The 24,196-nt window shown below is 36.9% G+C and overlaps 1 protein-coding gene across 2 annotated transcripts in view; it reads right to left on the minus strand.

The window, feature by feature from the left end:
• Positions 1-540: 540 nt before the first annotated feature.
• PNPLA8 (patatin like domain 8, phospholipase A2) overlaps positions 541-24,196 on the minus strand; it is a 62,151-nt gene continuing 38,495 nt past the window's right edge. For both annotated transcript variants that reach the window (XM_082662050.1, XM_082662049.1), the window contains 4 exons: positions 18,934-18,991; positions 16,444-16,638; positions 8,027-8,222; positions 541-2,365 (listed from right to left, as the gene is read on the minus strand). In XM_082662050.1, coding sequence (XP_082518176.1) covers positions 2,091-2,365; positions 8,027-8,222; positions 16,444-16,638; positions 18,934-18,991 — 724 coding nt within the window. In that variant the 3' untranslated portion in view covers positions 541-2,090. The remainder of the gene's footprint in view (positions 2,366-8,026; positions 8,223-16,443; positions 16,639-18,933; positions 18,992-24,196) is intronic.

The raw sequence follows: 24,196 nt of genomic DNA on the forward strand, positions 1-24,196 counted from the left end.
CAAACCTGTGCCCCCCGCAGTGGAAGTGCAGTCTTAACCACTGGACTGCTGGGGAAGTCCCGAGGTGCTTTTTTTTCTTTTAAATACATTTTATTTTATTTATTTATTTTTAATTTTGGCTGTGTTGTGTCTTTGTTGCTGCGCGTGGGCTTTCTCTAGTTGTGGCGAGCGGGGGCTGCCGTTCGTCGCCGTGAGCGGGCTTCTCATCGCGGTGGCTTCTCTTGTTGCGGAGCACAGGCTCTAGGCGCACAGGCTTCAGTAGCTGTGGTGCTCGGGCTCAGTAGTTGTGGCTCACGGGCTCTAGAGTGCAGGCTCAGCAGTTGTGGCTCATGGGCTTAGTTGCTCCGCAGCATGTGGGATCTTCCCGGACCAGGGCTCGAACCCATGTCCCCTGTGTTGGCAGGTGGATTCTTAACCACTGCACCACCAGGGAAGTCCCGGTGCTATTTTTAATAAACAATAACATCAGCAGCAAGAACAGAACTGAAATATTACCACCACAGCATTTATTACAGAAATAAGAACTGAAACACCCCAAAAGGACTGAGCTACAAAATAATTTTTATTTTCTATGTTTAAAATAACTGATAAGTTGGATAATTTATTACATTTTCTTTTTAAAACAGACAATTCTTTGCTTCTTTGAAAAGAGCAGATATTTTACCTGTGTAGGACTGAAAATTCATTTTCACACTTCTTCCTATCTTTTGCTTGTACATTTGCAGAATTTACTTTTCAGTTGCCGTTAAGAGGAAATAAAATTTTAGAGGCAGCTCTTCTCATTTTACAAATAAAATATCTGAAGGCCAGAGAGGCTGTCCACCCTCCTCCAGGTCACAAAGAGAAGGGCTCTGCATTGGAGCCCGAGCTGCACCCAGACACTCAGCTCCCCCAGCGTCTGTGAACCATGCCTCACTGCCTCTTTGCATCAGTGTTGCAAAGACACAATATGACAATCCCCGTAAGGGGTTTAGCTCTAGTTTACATGTACAAAGCAAAGGACACTCACCTTTTTTCATTTCTCTTCACAAATCTAAACATGGTGAAAGATTTACATGGCAGATAGATAACACAACAAGGATGAATCTGATTAGCATAAACAATGATTCGGGTTGGTGTATATGTTGTTAACCTCTGTGAAGTCCAGATGGTTAAAGGAGTTAAGGTAAAACAAGCCTGACATTTTTTTAAAGCATACTGTTGACAGGTATATTCAAATGCTACAAAGAGAAGAAGGGCTACTTTATGAACAATAAATAATTTAAAAATGACATTAGCCTTTTAACATAGATTATTTCAATAGCTTATTTTTGTTAATGATGGGGCATTTTCTCAGTAAATTCAAATAATTACTTTCATAACAGTGAATGCTAAGCTAGAGCTAGAAAAGTTAACATACAGCATTACCTTGAAATTTCAGGGGGAATAAGTGGTTGATTGGAACTTCACCTATCTTTCGGAACCAAACGATGTTGAAATAAACACATTTGGAATAGAAAACTGTATCTAGCTCTTTCATATTTCAAATGTATAAGTCCTCTGATAGAGAGAATCCCATTTTTTCTCTATCTGTTTAGATGATATGACAATAGTAGAAAGCAACATTTGGAATGCAGAATGTAGCTAGTGAAAACCTAAGTGATGTTTAAAGAGATGAATTATTTTAAGAAGAAATTAGCTTTCCACATGAAAGAAAATCAATGATCAAATAAATTTAACTTGAATATGGTGACTAAAGTAAAAATACCGAGTATAATATGACAGCTTTCAGTCCTTGTTTGGCACATATATTAATAAATTTTCAAACATCAAACAATACAACACCAATATGTACTAAAACCAACGGGCACAGTAAGATTCCTAACACGTGGTTAATTATTAACATCATAAAAACCTAATTCCCAGATGAATTCTGTAACCACGCACAACCTCTCTGTACTGTGCAAGCTGGTCCGAACACTGTCTTTTCAGGATTCCCCAGAATTCTAAGCATTTCAAAGGTAGTCATGCTGAACCCCACAATTCCTTATTGAACTCTGTGGATCTTCTGAACAGGCCTTCAGTTAGGAGGCTAACTGTGCACACACTCATCACAATTTTGAAAAGAACGGAAGGCCTTCATACATGTCAGTTTTTAGTTTTATCCAATCATTAATTTTCTGCAGAGTTGTTTTTTCTTGACTTAATATTTTTGCAAGTTTTTTCATTTTTTCTTCATTTCTTTCTATGTACTTCAACCCCTCCAACTGCAGCTGATCCAGCTTTTCATTTCGACTTTCATCTAGAGGTATGTTTTCACAAATAACAGGATTAAATCTAAAATAGGTGTCAGGAGGTAACAGACCGTCAAGCATTACGTGGACTTCTGTTAAAACAAACAGAGGATAGGGTGAATTAAAAAATCGAGTTATTCTGCAATGATCTAATTTTACGTTCTTTACAATTATCCAATTTTAGGCAAATTACAAAGCCTTGCTTACTTCCACACTCCAGCTAAATAACAGCAGGAGTAAAGAATCCATAATATTGAATATAACTATGAAATGAAATTCATCTCCCAAAATACGCCATATAATTCTGATAAATTAGGACCCCTGCTTCAGGACTCTCTTCTCTGTTTTCGGTCATACTGTTAGCCACTGCTGAAATGCCTTTCCAACCTTCCTTTTTTGTTTTTTAATTTCTTCTTTTATAAATAATTTTTATGGGAGTACATGTTTTTTAATTTCTTGAGATCATCTTTATTGAGGTATAATTTACATACAATAAGATTTGCCGATTTTAAGTGTCTAAATTGACGGGTTTTGACAAACATATACACTGTTACCACCGCAACAATCATGACATAGAACATTTTCTGTCATCCCAAAAGCTTCTTCATGCCTTTTTATGGTTGGTCCTCCCTTACCCTTTGCCTTTTCTAGAATTTCATATAAACAGAATCATAAATACATATAGCGCTTCTGGGTCTGGTTAGCTTCTTTTACCCAGCAAAATGCTTCTGAAATACATGTTGCAGCATGGATCAATAGTTCCTTCCTTTTTATTGCTAAGTGGTAATCCACTGTACGGATATAACACAATTTGTTCTCTCCGGTCTGGTTCTCTTCTGTTTTTAGCTATTAGAAATAATCCTAAATCATTTTGTAGATATATGGTTCCATTTCTTTTGGGTAAATACTCAGAGATGATATTTCTCATTCATATGGTAAAAGTTTATTTATCGTATTAAGAACCACAACACTGTTTTCCAAATGGTTGCACCATTCTGCACACCAACCACTAGGATATCTTAGTTCCCCCTGTTCCACATCTTTGCCAAGACTTAGTACTGTCGGTCTCAATTTTAATCATTTTAGAGGATATGTACTGGGATCTTGTGGTTTTAATTTTCATTTCCCTAAGGACTAATAATGTTGAAAAGTCTTCCATGTACTTCTTAGTCAACTGTACATCTTCTTCAGTGAAGTGTCTGTTCAAATAGACGCTTGGCCATTTTTTTCCCCACTGAATTTTTGTTTTCATCTCTGTATATTCCTTATATTATACAATGTAAGCATTTTCTATATATATTGCATCTGATTATACATTTGGTTCTGAAGATGGATCAAACATATTTTACTAATATTTTATTTCAGTCTATAGCTTGTCTTCATTTTATTAAAAGTGTCTTTTGAAGAACAAAATTATAACTTGATGAAGTCTAATTTATCTATTTTTCCTGTTATGTCCACATTTATTGTGTCCTATCAAAGACTCTTTACTTAACCCAAGGTCATTAAGATTTTCTCCAGGGTATTCTAGAGGATTTGCAGTTTTAACTCTTGTATTTAGGTCTGTGATCCATTTCCAGTTAGGTTCTGTGTATGATGTGAAGGGTCAAGGTTCAACTTTTAAAATACAGTTATCTAACTGTCGCAGTACTATTTGTTGAAAAGATTATCCTTTCCTCATTGAATTACCTTTGTCAAAAATCTTTTGAGCATACATGTCTGGATCAATTTCTGTACTATTAGGTATCACTGATCTTCTGACTGTCTTTATGCAAATACCACCCTTGCTTACTGTAGCTTTATAGTCTTGAAATCAGGGGGTCTAAGTCCTCCAATTTTTTTTTTTTCAAAATTGTTTTGGTTATTCTAGGTCCTTCGCATATTCATATAGATTTTATAGTCATCTTGTTAATCCCTACTCCAGAAAAAGTCCGTTTTCATTTATATAGCAGTTGCATGAAGTCCATAGATCAATCTGTGGTCTGCCACCATAACAATACCGAGATTTTCAATTCATGAGCACGGTACTGATATATCGATTTATTTAGGCCTTCTTTAATTTCTCTCTGTAGTGTTTTGTAGTTTCTCCTGCTCAGGTCTTGTATATAATTTGTTAAATAGTTTCTTAAGTATTTAATATTTTGATGCTATTATAAATAATATCTGTGTATATATTTAATTTCAATTTCTAATTGTTCATTGCTAGCATGCAGAAATACAATTGATTTTTATTGACCTTATATTCTTCAACTTTGCTAAACTCACTTATTAGTTCTAGTAGATTTTTATAGATTCCTTAGAATTGTCAGCATAGACGACTAGGTTGTCTGTAAATATTTACTTTTCATTTCTAATCTATATGCCTTTTATTTCCTTTTATTGCCTTACTGCACAGAAAAGGACCTCTAGTACAACACTAGCTGGAAGCGAGGAGAAACATCTTACTCTGCTCCTCATCTTAAGTAGAAAGGATTTGGTCTTTCACCACTAAACACGATGCCACCTCTAGCTTTTTCATAGAGGCCCTTTATCAGACTGAGGAAGTTCCCTCCTGTTCCTAATCTGCTGAAAGTTTTTCTCATGAATAGTTGATGAACTTTACTAAATGCCCTTTATGCATCTGTTGAGATTATCATAAATTTTTCCTTCTTTCTGTCTGTTCATACAGTGAATTATACGATTTTTTTGAATGTTAAGCCAAACCCATACTCCTGAGATGTACCCTATTGGATTATGCTGTATTCTCCTTTTTATATACTGCTGAATTCAATTTATTAGTATATTTTTAGGACTTCTGCATACGTATTAATAGGGAATATTGATTGGTATTTTAATATTTTTAATAATGTTTTTGTCAGGTTTAGGTGTCAGGGTAATGCTGGCTTTAGGAAATGAGCTGGTAAGTATTTATTCTTCTTCTCTTTTCTCCATGTTTTTGTACAGAATTGCTGTTAATCTTATCAACTGTATTTTTCATTTCACACATTACATTTTTCACTTCTACAGATTTGATTTGGGTCCTTTCTATATCATCCATTTCTCTCCTCATCATGTTCAAATCTTCCTCTATCTCACTGAACATGGAGTATACTTAGAATAGCTATTGTAACATCCTCTGTCTGCCAATTCTCTCATATGTTTCATATCTAGGTCTGTTCTCACTGATCGGATTTTCTCCTGGTTAAATGTATCTTTTCATGCTTCTCTGTATGCCTGGTAATTTTTTAATTGCATGCCAAACATTGTGAATCTTATATTTTTGTGTGCTGGAATTTGTTGCATTCCTTTAAATATTGCTGGCTTTTATTCCAACAGTGGATGCTGTTAACTGGAACTCAATTTGATCTTTTTGAGAATTGCTTTGAAGCTGTGTTAGGGTGGACCCAGAGCAGCCTTCAGTCTAGAACTAATCTGATGTCACTACTGAGACCATACCCTTCTGAGGACTCCACTGCACATCCCACACATTACAAGGTCTTTCTAATTTAGGTGATGGAAATCTGAGCTGCCTGGTCCCGTGTGAGCCCCAAGCGTTGTTCTATTTAATCCTTTCTGGGGTAATCTGCCTTGGGTAGTTTCCTCACATGCTTGCACACAACACAGATCAGTACTCAAGGGGACTCCTCTGCACAGCTCTAGAGCACTCTCTCTATGAAGCTGCCTTCTCTGTAGTATTTTGCCCACAAATTCTAATTTCCTTGGCCTCTTTGCATCCCAAACGCTGTTTTCTGAGAGCCTGGGACTGTCCTGCTTGAGTTCCCCACTCCTCATGCTATCACCTAGAAACAAGCTGGGCAATCATGTGATTACTTCATTTATTTTCCCTCTCTCAGGAATCAGTGGCCTTGCCATCTGTCATCTAATGTCTGAAAACCATTGCTCTGTACAGTTTTCTAATGATTTAAGGTAGGAGGAAATATATGGCTCCTATTATTCCATCATGGCCAGAAGTTGAAGTCTGAATCCTCTTTTCAAATGTCCAGACCCTAACTATCTTTTAAGACCCATATCGAGTCTAATTTGCTTCTTGTAAATTGTCTACAGCAGTCTAGTTTAGTTTTCTCATAGGCTTAACCGTCTACATCTATTCACCATTTATTCGGCAACTGATAATATATTAGACTGAACCAAATGACACTGTTGTTTCTACACATCGATAACCATCTAGTATCAGCAATTACGTATGTTTCACTCTTAATTATTCATTAACTAGAATGCAAGTGAATGAAAGCAGCATTTCATATTTCCTGAAAATTTCAAATGAGCCCATCACATGGTTTGCACAAGGTATACATGTAAGTATTATGAGACTGGGTGATCAAAGCTATTTTTTTCTAAGACTGCTTACAGTAAGAATATTTTACTGATTTGACAAAATTTCAGATAGTGAAAAATCCAGAATGTCACCTTTTCTTGGGTTATCATTTAATAGATAAACATCCTTAGCGGGGAGTTTAAGAGCCTCATGTAGGCTAATGACTCAGTCACTAACATGACAATATAGAAAGAATGAGATTCAGAAGCAAGGGGCTGTTAACTGTGAACAATAACTTTTACAAATTTAATAACAGATTTCACATAGGACTGAAAAATAATATAGTAAAATAAGGAGATCTAGACCTCAAGGCCCAAACTAGAAAGTCAACAAGTACTGACTGCCTACTATGTGCCAGGCACTGCAGTCCACACAGTGAACAGGAGAAGTTCCTGCTTACATCCTGGTGGGCTACAGACACCATAAGCAATTCAACAAGCAAACATGTAATATACTGGGTTGGCCAAAAAGTTTGTTCGGGTTTTTCGTACCGCCTTACTGGAAAACCCGAATGAACTTTTTGGCTAAACCAATACATCCATAATGAGATAAATGCTCTAAGAAGGAAAAAAAAGAAAGAAAGAAGCAGGATAAGGGGTTACAGTGAGTGAGATGGTGACGGGTTTAGAAAGTGATCAGAAAAGGCTCTCTGGGGAAGTGATACCTCAACAGAGACCTGAATGAAGTGAGGGTGGGAATCAAGCATGTATCTGGGGGAAGGCCTTACAAAGAGAAGACAACAATTCCCTGAGGCAGGAGCCTTCCTAGCAAGTCTGAGAAACAGCAAGAGTTATGGTGTAGCTGGACACACTTTATACAGGAGACACGTCCTGAGAGAGGGGGAAGACGCATTCAAAGGCCAGGTCCTTCCAGGGCCTGGTGAATTTCAGTGAATGAGGCTTTTGGATTTTGTTCTGTGATGGGAAGCGTAGATGGTTTTGAGCCGGGTAAAGATGTGATTTAATTTAGATTTTAAAAGGACCACTTGGGCCTTTATATGAAGACTAGATTACAGAGGCAGCCAGAGTGGAAGTATGGACTTATTCCAGTTTGCCGCCACATTACTAAATAATCGAAATTCCATAAGTACTCTGACTCTCTCCCTGTTACCATGTGTTTATCTAAACTAACCTGACACCTTTCCTTTTCCCTGTTTCTTAAGAGTCTCCAACCAAGCCTTTGTGCTATTCCTGCTTCAGCTACTTCTCCAGCTGTAAGGAGGGCAAGGTAGCTCTAGCTCCCACACGGAGAAATCACTACTGCAGGGTTACTGGGAAGAAATGAGTGACAAGAAAGAGAAACGACAAACACCTGCTCCCATGTGCTTCCTAAGCCTACGACAGAGACATAACAACATACTCTTCGCAGTGAGCATCAGCATATTCTATCAGAAACCGAATTCTAGAAGTACGTTAAGGCAGCAAATAAACAGACTAACCTTCTGTGTCTGTAGCACTGTTGATAACGTTAGACAGTTTGGTTTTCAGGCTCGTGTGTGTCGCGGTGTTTCTCACGTCACTCTCATAACGTCCAGTGCCCAAGGATACTATGCACTCTAATGGGACGTCTGGCCAAAGACATTTACACTCGTGTATTGCTAACGCTGAAGGGTTATTCAGGAGCAAACCTCCATCCTGCAAAACATAAGTCAAGCAAATACAGGACAGAACTCTTCAAAGTGAAATTCTCTTTTACAAATATGAAAACAAATTATATTTTCGACAGTTTGAAATTTACTCACCAGGAAAGCTGAACTATGTAATAAACTGAACAAATTATTTAAAAACAAGAGATTCCTTTCAAGTGAATTTATTTTATATACTACAGGTGCAAAAGAAGTCATGTGAAAACTCACTGGCCTCACTGGCTTTACTAAACTTTCCTTTCCTGTTACAAAATTCTCTGAACTTCTTGGATTGCTCTGTATATTTTGCTCAAAACTACTGAAATGAACTGAATTAGTTTTTTAAGATTTTTATCCTTGTTTAGTGGTTAATATAGATTCTGTATAAAATCTAACAAAAGAATTGTGGTTCTACCAAACAAACAAGACCAGTTCTTTCACAAGTCTAATATAACCAAATTTATTAATTTAAGTTGAAATTTTATTAACAATACAATTTCAAAGTACCAAATTCATTTACTGCAGATATAACCTAAACAAAAAAGGCAACTTTATAGTTCTAAGCATTTATCAATGCTTCAAAATAAGCATTGATTTCGAAGACTCCACAGGGCAGGAAGGGTAAAATATGCTGATAGAGTGCTCTAAGAATGTAGCAGAATAAAAGTATGTAACCAAAGACAAATATCATATGATATTGCTTATATGTGGAATCTTAAAAAAAAAAGATACAAATGAACTTATTGACAAAACAGAAATAGACCCACAGACATAGAAAACAAACTTACAGTTACCAAAGAGGAAAGGGGAGGGAGGAAGAACAAATTAGGAGGTTGGAATTAACATATACACACCACTATATATAAAATAGATAAACAACAAGAACGTACTGTATAGCACAAGGAACTGTACTCAGTATTCTGTAATAACCTATATGGGAAAAGAATCTGAAAAAGAATAGATTTATATAAAAATGTATAACTGAATCACTTTGCTGTATACCTGAAACTAACAAGACATTGTAAATCAACTATACTTCAATTTAAAAAAATTTCAAAAAAAAAGTATATTAACTAGTCTCACATTCCTGGGATAAACCTCACTTGGTATTAGTATATCCATTCAATTTTGAAAAGCTATAAACTGTTAGAAATTATTCCTTCTAATAAGCCCAAATCTCCCTCCCTGTAACCTGTACCTACTAATTCTAGACTTGTATTTTGAAGCTACATGAAATTCAATATCTTGTAATCCTACGGTCTGGCCATTCATGAATTACTTGCAGTTTTCAGAAGGAGTCACATTCTCTTGCCTTCAGGGCTCTGCACATGCTGTCAACTCAAAATTCTCCTTCCCCAGCCCCCTTCTTTGCTCAGCTCCCACTTATTCTTCAAAACATGGTCCAAGAGTCATTATTCCCGCAAGAACCTAACTGAAATAATCCTAACATACTTAGTAGAAAACAATCCATTTCTACTGGAAGATAAGACAATGCTGAATTCTGTACCAGTACATTAAAAAAGAATTTTGAAAAAACATGCTTTCTGCAAGAATGGGAAGAGAAATACAACCTAAAATTGTCATGCAGTAATGCAGTACATATTTTAAATGAAGACACCTTTATTATAGTAATTCAAAGAGGCCAAAAAGCATGTAGTGACTATAGTTTTGGGGACCACTATCCTTGTGTGTGCTGAGTTTGACAGCAGATGAACTGAGACTATATCTGCTGGAACCGATCACCCGCTTGCCTCAAAGAACAAGTAGGAACTAAATTCACATGTCATTTGAAACTCCACGTGCCTTGTTACTGTAATGGCATTTAATTCTCTGAGCTTCCTGGCCACTGACACAGTCCAATACTCCTTCCCTGCATCCCAAACCCTTCCACTGTGCTCTGTGGAATTGTTAGAACTCCCAACGTAGTCTCACCTACTTCTGAAAGTGCTCTCTTCTTTTTTTTTGCGGTACACAGGCCTCTCACTTGCTGTGGCCTCTCCTGCTGTGGAGCACAGGCTCTGGATGTGCAGGCTGGCGGCCATGGCCCACGGGCCCAGCCGCTCCGCGGCACGTGGGATCCTCCCGAACCGGGGCACGAACCTGCATCCCCTGCATCGGCAGGCGGACTCCCAACCACTGCGCCACCAGGGAAGCCCCTCTCTTCTTTGACTTAGCAGAAACACAGCTCTTCCCTGACATTATTTCCCAGGAGGTGTTGATTCTTTCATATCTCAGTGGCTAGGAGGAGGGATGATGTCTTACTTGTTTTAGCATCCCTTCCAGACCATTATTAGTCCTAATCCACTTGGGAAATTCATGCTCTTTAAAGGCTCTGCTATTGAGCCAAGCCACCACTTCCGCATCACTGTTGTCACCTAGCAACCTCCCCAGTCAACTAATTAAGTCAGCACCTGGCTCACAGACTTTCTATCTATCCCATGTAGAAAGGGGTGGAAATTCTTTTTACTACCCCATGTGACTTCACATCTTTGTAACACCTTGGACTCTCAGTTCTCAATCTTATCTTCAAAAAATATTCTTTTATCTACTCTCCAAGATCACACGTTAGCTCTTGTTATCAAAATAAACGGAATCATGCAGTATGTGGTTTTGGGGTCTGGGTTCTTTCACCTAGAATAATGCTTTGTGAGATCCATCCGTGTCATTGTGTATGTCAGTAATTCATTCCTTTTTACTGCTGAGGAATATTTCATTATTCAGATGTATCACAGTTTGTTTATCCATTCAGCAGTTGAAAGGAACTATTTTTAAATTTAGCTATCTATATATCTGTTGAAAGTCATGAATTGGCTAGGCATTTGTATTATTCAACTGCAAAAATCTACTTGGACTCATTAAATGTGGATAGTAATAAGTTATTTCCTAAAGGCTTTCCCGAGTACAAATTTTAATTTAATCCTTTCAACTATTACCTTTGTTCTCAATTAATATGAATGATACCCATCCCATATTTCATTTCTAATTTAGCAAAAAAGTTATTTCTTTGTTATATTATTTTTAACTTAAATTCTATACTTATACTCTGTGTAACTTCTAATCATCTGGGTATTTTCTATTATTTTATTTCTTTTTAACATCTTCATTGGAGTGTAACTGCTTTACAATGGTGTGTTAGTTTCTGCTTTATAACAAAGTGAATCAGCTATACGTATACATATACATATACATATATCCCCATATCTCCTCCCTCTTGTGTCTCCCCCCACCCTCCCTATCCCACCCCTCTAGGCTGTCACAAAGCACCGAGCTGCTCTCCCTGTGCTATGCGGCTGCTTCCCACTAGCTATCTATTTTACATTCGGTAGTGTATATACATCCATGCCACTCTCTCACTTCGTCCCAGCTTACCCTTCCCCCTCCCCATGTCCTCAAGTCCATTCTCTACGTCTGCATCATTATTCCTGTCCTGCCCCTAGGTTCTTCAGAACCCTTTTTTTTTAAGATTCCATATTATATATATATGTTAGCATAAGGTATTTGTTTTTCTCTCATCTAGGTATTTTACATGAAACACTTCTTCATTATTATAAAAGCTATAAAGAAGGATTAGAGAAGACAAAAAGGGGAGAAAAGAAGGGGCAAACAAGGTTTACCAAGAATTGATAATAGTAAAATTAATCCCACATCAAAAGTTGCCAAGTTTTCAATAGATTTAATAGCCATGCTTCAAATTAAATCCCTGTTCCTTAAACTTTACTTGCTTTCCATCAAAAACAGTACAGAAGTTCACATTTTTGGCACTCGCTTTAGTCCAGTGGTGAGGCACACCATTCCTTAAGCTCTGTTTAGTTAGCCTACTCTCGTCAGACGCCTCTGCTGTCAGCAAGTCCTTAGGCTAACGTTATGTCTACGGGATCTCCTGAAGCCTTTCCATTCATTACAGTATTCATACTCACAGTTAGTTACTGTGTACTTGGTGTTTGTCAGCCACTGCTCACGCTAGGTGCTGAGGTAAAACAGACTTGAAAAATACTTATTAAATAAATTGATGCTTATCTTTTAGAACTACACACACGATTGTATTTTAACTGCAGTACATCATGCATGTACTTAATAGCCTAATATTTAGATACTTTTTATTGCTTTTAATGTATATTTAATTATTTCAAATCATAAATCAGAATTTATACCAGAAAATAACCACTGGGCAACACGAATGCCTCTTGATCATCTCATCTTATTTTTTAGGGTTTAATATTTTAATTTTATTTTTTAAGAAACTCTTTTTTTTTTGGCCACGCTGCGCAGTCCCTTCCCCAACCAGGGACTGAACCTGGACCACGGCAATGAAAGCACCAAATCTTAACCACTAAACCACCGGGGAAATCCCTATAGGGTTTTTAAAAAATTTGTTTTTTATTATGTTAAAATATATATAAAATTGGTCCTTTTAACCTTTTTTAAGGTTACAAGTCAGTGGCATTAATAACATTCAGAATGTTTTACAATTATCACCACTATTTCCAAAACGTTTTTATCACCACAAACAGAATCTGCAACCATTAAGCAATGACTCCCCAACCTCCCCTCCCCATCCTATTTCTATCCTAATCAACTATTCACTCTTTATACATAAACTCAGAAGAAGACTTCTTTGTAGAGCCAATCCTGACAAAATAAATCACATCTTTTACACTACTTCTTAACCCTGTACATATTTTTATTATTGAATTTATCATCTCATTCTGTAACTCTGTTTATATTCTCCTGGTCTGAGCTATTTGAGGGTAAGATCCAGGAAACACAAACAATATGCTAGCAATGATTAAAAACCTTCATATTTTTTATGGTTAACACAGGGCCTGGCACTGAGTAAGCACTCACTACATTTTTGTCCAGTTATAATGAAAATTATTAGTTGTGGCCTGGCACAGGCATAATTTAGCACAGAAAATGCTAGGCAGGCTCTTTCTGCTAAAAACACTCTTTACCTGGAAAGTTCATATGAAATATCATAATTCATTTTATGTTAATGTATGCTGAGTTCTGAACGTAACCTTTTAAAATGTAAATAAAGTCTAAAAGAAATAATATATTAGAATCTGCCATCAAAACCTTCAGCGCAAGCTAATTTATCAGGATCTTTCTCCAAAGACAGTGAATAAATGATTTAATTTTGGAGGTTGAGATGGAAAAAGGTAAGAGAGAAGGGATATGCATATGACCAAACTCATCAGATTGTATATATCAAATATGTGTAGTTTTTTTTTTTATCAATTTTACTTCAATAAAGCTGTTAAAAAGAGAGAAGGGATAATGTTGTGTAAAAAGTATTATTTGATACATATGATGCTACTTGGATGGGGTAGAGAAATAATACATTGGAAGCTACTCAAAAAGAATTCTTCCTACTTTATAATTTCCTAGGACATCTAATAAGCCTTGTAATACTGTAATAACACTCTTCTCTTTACAAAGACAAATGAAATCTACCCATCTACTGACTCATACCTCTTAATTACTTATAGCAGTGCTTTCAATAACTGTTCAAATAGAATATAAATGTATAATTTATACTTTACCTGATAAATGTATAATTTATACTTTACCTGAAAAAGGATACGAACTTTCATTAAAACGTATGTCAGACATGACAGTTAAAAAGGATTTTAAAAATGAGACTGGAAATACTGAATATAATTATTCTAAGAACTAAGGATAAGAGGATTGTAATAAGTAGCGTATTTTAGTTTTAAACTTCTTGGCAACTTTTGAAGGGTTGGAAAGGAACTTTGCTTGAATGTTTTGTTTAAACAATTAAGATCATTCACACCTTAGAATACTCTAATCAACCTTTCATGGTGTCTTTAGAGGAGAAAAATATCCCTCTTCCTCAAGTATCCTGAAAAGGATACGCAATAAGAAAAATATTTGCTTAAATAAGGTTTGCTTAGACTCCAGCTTCCTTCTGAATATTCTTAAGTTAGATGTGCCAGTCTTTTTGGAATCAAGTCACTGATTTACATGAACGTATATTCTCTGTATATGTGGTGACATGCATTATTTTTTAATTTTTTACTTATTTTATTTTAATTTATTTATTTTTACTTTTGGCTGTACCACACAACATGTGGGATCTTAGTTCCCTGACCAGGGATCGAACCTGCACCTGCTGCAGTGGAAGCATGGAGTCTTAACCACTGGATCACCAGGGAAGTCCACACTTTTTAATTTTTTTAAATTGAAGTATAGTTCATTTACAATATCATGTTAGTTTCAGGTATACAGCACAGCCATTCAGTTTTATATATATATATATTCTCCTTCAGATTCTCTTCCCTTATAGGTTATTACAAAATACTGAGTATATTTCCGTGTATAGTTATATGCTTTAAATAAAATTTATGTAAGAAGTTATTTTAATCTGTAGATCAGCCTAAGTTCAAAGATTATAGTCATCAAAATAAAAATTGCTATGCATGGAAAGGAATATCATTAGCTTATCTGAAATGGAAGAAGAACCACTGAATTACTCTGGTTTGTTATTTGTATTCTACAGGACTGAATTAAACCTTAGAACTACTTCCTCTTAGATAAAGAATAATGAGCAAATGAGATAACTTCTTTGGGAGTCTGGGAACATATGGTCCTGAAATGCAGTAACTTAATTGAGACTTTCACTAGTATTTGGCGTAACTGCAATTTTGTAGCATGACAACCATCTTAAAGTCGTAAGTTACAAACCTAAACTATTATATTCCCAAATACACTGTTATTTCTCCATTTATGACATGGTGAAAATACTATGGAATATGGAGAAACTGTTGTTACAAACAGCAAGATACATATTAAAATAAAATTTTAATTTTGACCAATAAGTCCTGAAATCTACGTCAGAAAGAAACTCTACAGCTAGCACTTTCTGCCCTGAGGGGGTGGGATAAAGCAGACAAAGGCAGAAAGGGGAAGTGCCTTACATAACTCTGCAATGACTGATCTGACCAAGTGGGAAATAGTCTGCATTGACTCCAAAGATGAAAGGAACCCATTTTCATCTCCTAACTACTAAGATTATGACATTACTTCTGGTAAGACAGAAAGAAAATGGGATAGCTGAAAATGGGATAACATTTAAAAATATATCTAAGCTGTTACATAAAATTATAGGAGAAAATAAAACTGATAACCACATTTTAGTTATTATAATATTGACACATGTAAATTAAAATTATATAGTTGATATGTAGTTTATATAGCAGATCTGTGAGCTTTTGAACATCTAAAAATCCTTGGCAAAATATGTTTTCTTCTCAACATATATGTGAATACCAAGTGCATACCAGTGAGTGGAGAGGAGAGTTAAGGTTATTGACTCCGTCAAAGGAGAATGCAGTGGGATAGCATATAAAAAATTAAGCATATGTTAAAAACATATATTTTGGAAGTATCAGCTCAAAAGCTCTGTTGACTTTTATCAGTATAAGTTATGAGTTCAGATTTCCAAAAATAGTGGAAAAACTTGACAAAGAAAAAATTTATGATAAATAAATGAGTCTATGTCAGAGAAAGTATACATCATTCAACATCATAGAAATAATGTTCAACTTAATAGATCATTTAGCCATAAATTTTAAAACAGTGTAATTATAGATAGCATCCTAACTCTGTCACTTAACAGCTGCAACCCTAGTCCAGTTACTTAGCTTTTCTTAAGACTCCAATTTCTCATCTGCAAAATGGAAATCACTCTATCTGCCTCATAAGCAGTGAGGATTGTATGAGGAGATGCACACAAAGGACTACATAGGTGTCTGGCACCTAGCTAACCTAATGAGTGTTTACTATTATTATTTTATTACATCATCTCCTTCCAACTACGTCCACCAAAACTGTCAAACAGACGGCATTCTGCATTTTCAGTGACTGTGTTTCACTTTTAATTTTTATTACATTTGGAAAGCCAAGCATACACACTACTTCATTTTCCTATCATATTAAAATTGTCATAACTGGCCATGAATCACATTACAGAAGATACAAATAAATCTTTCCTAAAATATGCTCTCAAGCCAGAAGGCTTGTTAAGTTAATTTAAGAAAAACAAACAAGAAGTACAACTATCTTGTACCGCACGCACATCTTTTGCCACGTGGAGACACGAGGAAAGTCTCCTTGGTTGATCCCTCTGTAAGTTCAGGTGACATTTAATAAGCGCTGACTCTTTTTAATTATGTAAAGTTTTAGAAGATAAACCACATTAGTCAACTTACCTGATGAAGATCATTTCCCAACACATACTCTGCAAAGTAGCCGGGAGCAGCAGATGAGGCTCTAATGGCCTGCCACATTTTATACTGACAGCCTCCCAAATAGTGAGAGTTGACTCCAGGAAAATGTCCATAGTTTCTGAACACAAAGGCTTTTGGCGTTATCCCTCTGTTCACTATGGTACTTACTGCAGCTACCTAGTAAATTAAAAAGTGAACAATACGCACTGTAAGCAGCAATATTTGGGAACTGTAAAAATTAAATATTATTTAGTAGTATGAACAATCTACAACCCCACCCATCAAGATAAATGTATAACATAACTATAATATTAATCAAAGGGAAGCAGATCCTTTCAAATAGGTATTTCTTTACAGGAAAATAGATACACGGGCTGAGACAATTTTGAGAAATGCATTATAAGAGAACAATAATAAAAGATATTTTTTGACTACATGATTTGAATAGTTATTGAAAAAGACACTGAAGAAAGCATAAATTTGCAGACCTTTATATAATAATTGATACTGCAGTAGTAGCAATGAATAAAAACTACTTAAAGATGAATAAGTATACTATTTTCATATCATTTATAAATTAGTCATTGTTTCTGTGCTCTTTGAAAGCATTATGACTTTAGTAACTGAAACTCTGACACTAAACAAACTCTCAAGGCTTTCTGATTGTAGTTAATAAGCGGTAGCTGGACAATTTTTTTTTTTTTTTTTGCGGTTCGCGGGCCTCTCACTGCTGTGGCCTCTCCCGTTGCGGAGCACAGGCTCCGGACGCACAGGCTCAGCGGCCATGGCTCATGGGCCCAGCCGCTCCGCGGCATGTGGGATCTTCCCAGACCGGGGCACGAACCCGTGTCCCCTGCATCGGCAGGCGGACTTTCAACCACTGCGCCACCAGGGAAGCCCGCTGGACAATTTTTTATTGAAAAAAAACAATGTTTATCACCCAGGGTCTCAGATTTTCTCAGTGTCAGCTGAATTTATGTAAAATGTGATGTATCCTAATGATCTGCAATATAAACTTAAGAGGCTGAAAGGTAATGGTGAGGGCTAAATTGTTAGGTCTCCATGCCAAGCCGTCAGGGGCCTGTGTGCTTTGCTATTTTATAAACCAAAAGTCACATTCCAAGTTCGTGTGAGTGACCCAAGTGTGTCTCTAGGCCACTGTGGACAAGAGCTGGCCCTACACTAAAATCCAGAGGGTCTTTCCATTAATTGGTATACAGGCAGGCTCGATTAAGAAACGTGTCAATGGCTGCCTCATTTATCACGAGTGAAGTATTTTTTGAGATTTCTGCAGTTCCCCCACACCCACTCTATTCTTTTTTTTTAAGTTGGCAATTCTCACAATTTAAGAACAAATAAACAAGAAGCCCTGAAGATACAAGAGAATAAACAAGAGGTGTAGTGTGTATCTTAGGGTCCTCTCCAATGAGCTAGTGCATTTCATTATCATGGCCTCGCGTGGTCTGACGGAGCTACCCCTCCAGCCTCACTGCACACGCTGCCCTAGGATCCTTAGGCTCCAGCCTTCAAGAACTCTTTCAGGGCCTGCATTTCTCCATGGATCCTTCTGTACACACGGTTCCCTTTGCCAGGAACACTCATCAGCCTTCACACTGAGACCGCAAAGCCCACTTCCTTAGAGCAGTCTCCCTCACGTCTCTAAATATATGCTTTCAGAGAACTGTTTTTGTGCTCCATAGCACTTATTTTGGGAAAACTGTATCTCATTTGTGTGATCATTTGATTAATGCTTACTTTGCCCCACTGGACTGTAAACTCCATGTATGCGTTCACTCACTAACGTATCCAAAGTCCCTAGCATTATGCTGGCACATGGGGTAACATAATTAATATCTAAAGAATGAATAAAAATATGTGTAAGCAAGAGTGAAAGAGCAATAGAGGGAGCTGTATTTGATTTTTTCTGGTTACAGCTTGTCATTCAAGAATAAACACAACCTGCATGGGATTTCTGCATACATAAACCCTTATTCCTTAATCAAATAATGAATTTTATTAAAGAACACAAAACTCAAGCACTACTCAGATCACTGGGTTTCAAACAAAGTAAATAAAAGGAGAAGCCGAACTGAGACTGATTCTAGTGACATTAACATTTAAAAAACTGGGATTCCATTTGTATATTAATTTAATATTTATCTAAGAGGCACATAAAGTTTCTTTAAAAAAATCTGGGAGGAAATGCCACAATTTTCCTTAAATACCTAGATTTGATTAACCCTATAATAAAATAATTCTTTATCTTTAGTCCCAGTCTTCCATGTTCTTAAACTTTCGTTATACTTTTACTTGATATAGAAAAGGTCCAATGATCACATTCTGTACCTTCACAGAATGAGCCAATATATAAGGAATCAATATAATCTACTAAAAGAGCTTCCTTCATAATAAATCCGTTCACCTGACCTTCAATTCCAATTACGTGTTATATTTAGGAGACTCTAAACTTACCTTAGGGCACATGGGGTTTCTTGCTGTTTCAATCATTAGTGAAGATCCCATTCTATCCCTTTATTAAAGGAGAAGAATTAAAGTATATCAATTTTATTTCCCAACATCAGTGAACATACACTATGCAATTACTGTTGGCTCATGCCTTGTCAAAACCATGCAGGACATAAAAGTAGTATAAGAATCTCCTCTAGGAAGCTTATAATCCAACTAATGCACATAAAACAATATATAGTTATCCATTAACCTCTGATTCAAACTGCAAGTAGGTACAATTCTGAGGGGGGCAATCAATACAGGCTGCAGTATCTGGAAAAGATGCACAGAGGTGTAGCTTAAGAAGGACACCAACCATGGCAAGAAAACACATTAAAAACCAGGACATGTCCAGAGTAAAGGCACAGAGGCAGAACAACTTGATGTTTTCAGGGTCCTCCTGATAGGACAAAGGAGCTGTGTTGAGATAAGCCTGCAGAAGTATGGCAGACTAGTTGCAGAACAGTCTAAAAACCAGATCAGGATACTCAGACTTCAAACCTGCTTTAGCAATATAGAGCCTATGCCACCCCCCAAAAATGCTTTTTAAATCATCTGAGTTGACATTTGAATTACTGCAACATAATAGAAATTGTCCGTGGGTAGCAATTTTCACAACTCCATTATAAGGTAATTTTATTTCAGTGCAGACTTGTTCTAGACTTAAAAATTATGTATTTTCCCCCTGTACTGAATACAAAGACTATGTTTTTTGACCAACCTGACTCAGTAAGGAAAAACATTTTTCTAATGACATTTTTTCAAGTGACACTCATGTTTCACAAATAGAATATTACTGAATTTCACATAGTTACAAATTAGGTAGTAATCTACCCATTATTATCTTTTATAAATACAATGTAAAATGCTTTCTAAAACAGACAAGATCTTTGTCTTTCCCAACCTGATCTGTGTGTTTCCTTGGAATGAAGATCAACGCAATTTTATTCTCCTAAGGGTCTTTTCACTTTATCTTTTCATAGAAATCTTGCTGTAAAATTGGGACAGAGATACTAGAAGCATGCTGCTTTCACACTTAAAGCAAAGTTCACATTTATTTTTTGTTTAAACCTTGATTTTATAAAAAGCTAAAATGCTTTAGTGAATTGTTATGAATATAAATGGGAAGAGAAAATCACAAACATTAATTGGTCACTTTAGAGAGATGTCAAAATAAAAAAAAAAATTCTCGATATTCCCAGATTATACTGATGCTATAATTAAAAATAGCATCCCTACTCCCTCTTGTGAGAGCACCGGAATCACAAGTAACTGCTGAACAAGCCTCATCAGGAAGATGCTGGAACTCACCAAAAAAGATACCCCACATCCAAAGACAAAGGAGAAGCTACAATGAGACGGTAGGAGGGGCACAATCACAGTAAAATCAAATCCCATAACCGCTGGGTGGGTGACTCACAGACTGGAGAACACTTATACCACAGAAGTCCACCTACTGGAGTGAAGGTTCTGAGCCCCACGTCAGGTTTCCCAACCAGAGGGTCCAGCAATGGGAGGAGGAATTCCTAGACAATCAGACTTTGAAGGCTAGCAGGATTTGACTGCAGGACTTCGACAGGACTGGGGGAAACAGAGACTCCACTCTTGGAAGGCACACACAAAGTAGTGTGCTCATCAGGAACCAGGGGAAGGAGCAGTGACCCCAGGGGAGACTGAACCAGACCTACCTGCTAGTGTTGGAGGGTCTCCTGCAGAGGCGGGGGCTGGCTGTGGCTCACCGTGGGGACAAGGACACTGGCAGCAGAAGTTCTGGGAAGTACTCCTTGGAGTGAGCCCTCCCAGAGTCCGCCATTAGCCCCACCAAAGAGCCCGGATAGGCTCCAGTGTTGGGTCGCCCCAGGCCAAACAACCAATAGGGAGGGAACCCAGCCCCACCCATCATGAGACAAGCGGATTACAGTTTTACTGAGCTCTGCCCACCAGAGCAACAGCCAGCTCCACCCACCATCAGTCTCTCCCATCACAAAACATGCACAAGCCTCTTAGAAAGCCTCATCCACCAAAGGGCAGACAGCGGAAGCAAGAACTACAGTCCTGCAGCCTGTGGAACAAAAATCACATTCACAGAAAGATAGACAAGATGAAAAGCCAGAGGGCTATGTATCACATGAAGGAACAAGATAAAACCCCAGAAAAGCAACTAAATGAAGTGGAGATAGGCAACCTTCCAGAAAAAGAATTCAGAATAATGATAGTGAAGATGATCCAGGACCTCAGAAAAAGAATGGAGGCAAAGACTGAGAAGATGCAAGAAATGTTTAACAAAGACCTAGAAGAATTAAAGAACAAACAAACAGAGATGAACAATACAATAACTGAAATGAAAAATACACTAGAGGGAATCAATAGCAGAATAACTAAGGCAGAAGAATGGAGAAGTGACCTGAAAGACAGAATCGTGGAATTTACTGCTGCAGAACAAAATAAAGAAAAAGAATGAAAAGAAATGAAGACAGCCTAAGAGACCTCTGGGACAACATGAAACGCAACAACATTCGCATTAAAAGGGTCCCAGAAGGAGAAGAGAGAGAGAAAGGACCAGAGAAAATATTTGAAGAGATTATAGTTGACAACTTCCCTAACATGGGAAAGGAAAGAGCCACCAAAGTCCAGGAAGCGCAGAGAGTCCCATACAGGATAAGCCCAAGGAGAAACATGCTGAAACACACATAGTAATCAAATTGGCAAAAACTAAGGACAAAGAAAAATTACTAAAAGCAGCAAGGGAAAAACGACAAAGAACACACAAGAGAACTCCCATAAGGTTAACAGCTGATTTCTCAGCAGAAACTCTACAAGCCAGAAGGGAGTGGCATGATATATTTAAAGTGATGAAAGAGAAGAAGCTACAACCAAGATTACTCTAGCCGGCAAGGGTCTCATTCAGATTCAGTGCAGAAATCAAAAGCTTTACAGACAAGCAAAGGTTAAGAAAATTCAGCACCAACAAACCAGCTCTACAACAAATGCTAAAGGAACTTCTCTAAGTGGGAAACACAAGAGAAGAAAAGGACCTACAAAAACAAACTCAAAACAATTAAGAAAACAGTAATAGGAACATACATATCAATAATTACCTTAAACGTGAATGGATTAAATGCTCCAACCAAAAGACACAGGCTTGCTGAATGGATACAAAAACAAGACCCATCTACATGCTGTCTACAAGAGACCCACTTCAGACCTAGGGACACATACAGACTGAAAGTGAGGGGATAGAAAAAGATATTCCATGCAAATGCAAATGAAAAGAAATTGGAGTAGCAATACTCATATCAGATAAAATAGACTTTAAAATAAAGAATGTTACAAGAGACAAGGAAGGACACTACATAATGATCAAGGGATCAATCCAAGAAGAAGATATAACAATTATAAATATATATGCAGCCAACATAGGAGCACTTCAATACATAAGGCAACTGCTAATGGCTATAAAAGAGGAAATCGACAGCAACACAATAATAGTGGGGGACTTTAACACCTCAGTTACACCAATGGACAGATCGTCCAAAATGAAAATAAATAAGGAAACAGAAGCTTTAAATGACACAATAGACCAGATAGATTTAATGGATATTTACACGCCATTCCATCCAAAAACAGCAGATTACACTTTCTTCACAAGTGCACATGGAACAATCTCCAGGACAGATCACATCTTGGGTCACAAATCAAGCCACAGTAAATTTCAGAAAACTGAAATCATATCAAGTATCTTTTCTGACCACAACACTATGAGATTAGAAATCAATTACAGGGGAAAAATAGTTAAAAACACAAACACATGGAGGGTAAACAATACGTTACTAAATAACCAAGAGATCACTGAAGAAAGCAAAGAGGAAATCAAAAAACACCTAGAGACAAATTACAACGAACACACGACAATCCAAAACCTATGGAATGCAGCAAAAGCACTTCTAAGTGGGAAGTTTAGAGCAATACAAGCCTACCTCAAGAAACAAGAAAAATCTCAAATAAACAATCTAACCTTATACCTAAAGGAACTAGAGAAAGAAGAACAAACAAAACCCAAAGTTAGCAGAAGGAAAGAAATCATAAAGATCAGAGCAGAAATAAATGAAATAGAAACAAAACAATAGCAAAGGTCAATAAAACTAAAAGCTGGTTCTTTGAGAAGATAAACAAAATTGATAAACCATTAGCCAGACTCATCAAGAAAAAGAGGGAGAGGACTCAAATCAATAAAATGAAAAAGGGGAAGTTACAACAGACACCGCAGAAATACAAAGCATCCTAAGAGACTTCTACAAACAACTCTATGCCAATAAAATGGACAACCTGGAAGAAATGGACAAATTCTTAGAAAGGTATAACCTTCCAATACTGAATCAGGAAAAAACAGAAAATATTAAGAGCAATGACAAGTAATGAAATTGAAACTGTGATTAAAAATATTCCAACAAACAAAAGTCCAGGACAGGATGGCTTCACAGGTGAATTCTATCAAACATTTAGAGAAGAACTAACACCCATCCTTCTCAAACTATTCCAAAAAATTGCAGTGGAGGGAACACTGCCAAACTCATTCTGCAGTCACCATCACCCTGATACCAAAACAGACGAAGATACTACAAAAAAATGGAAATTACAGACCAGTATCACTGATGAATATAGATGCAAAAATCCTGAACAAAATACTAGCAAACAGAATCCAACAACACATTAAAAGGATCATACACCATGATCAATTGGGATTTATCCCAGGGATGCAAGGATTCTTCAATATACGCAAATCAATCAATGTGATACACCATATTAACAAACTGAAGAATAAAAACCAAATGATCATCTCAACAGATGCAGAAAAAGCTTCTGACAAAATTCAACACCCGTTTACAATAAAAACTCTCCAGAAAATGGGCATTAGGGAACCTACCTCAACATAATAAAGGCCATCAACAACAAACCCACAGCAAACATCATTCTCAATGGTGAAAAACTGAAAGCATTTCCTCTAAGATCACGAACAAGACAAGGATGTCCACTCTCGCCACTATTATTCAACATTGTTTTGGAAGTCCTAGCCACAGCAATCAGAGAAGAAAAAGAAACAAAAGGAATACAAATTGGAAAAGAAGTAACACTGTCACTGTTTGCAGATGACATGATACTATACATAAAGAATCCTAAAGATGCCACCAGAAAACTACTAGAGCTAATCAATGAATTTGGTAACGTT

The sequence above is a fragment of the Grampus griseus genome (assembly GCF_964374135.1).
Source record: "Grampus griseus genome assembly, chromosome: 9".
In the NCBI taxonomy this organism is placed as follows: Eukaryota; Metazoa; Chordata; class Mammalia; order Artiodactyla; family Delphinidae; genus Grampus; species Grampus griseus.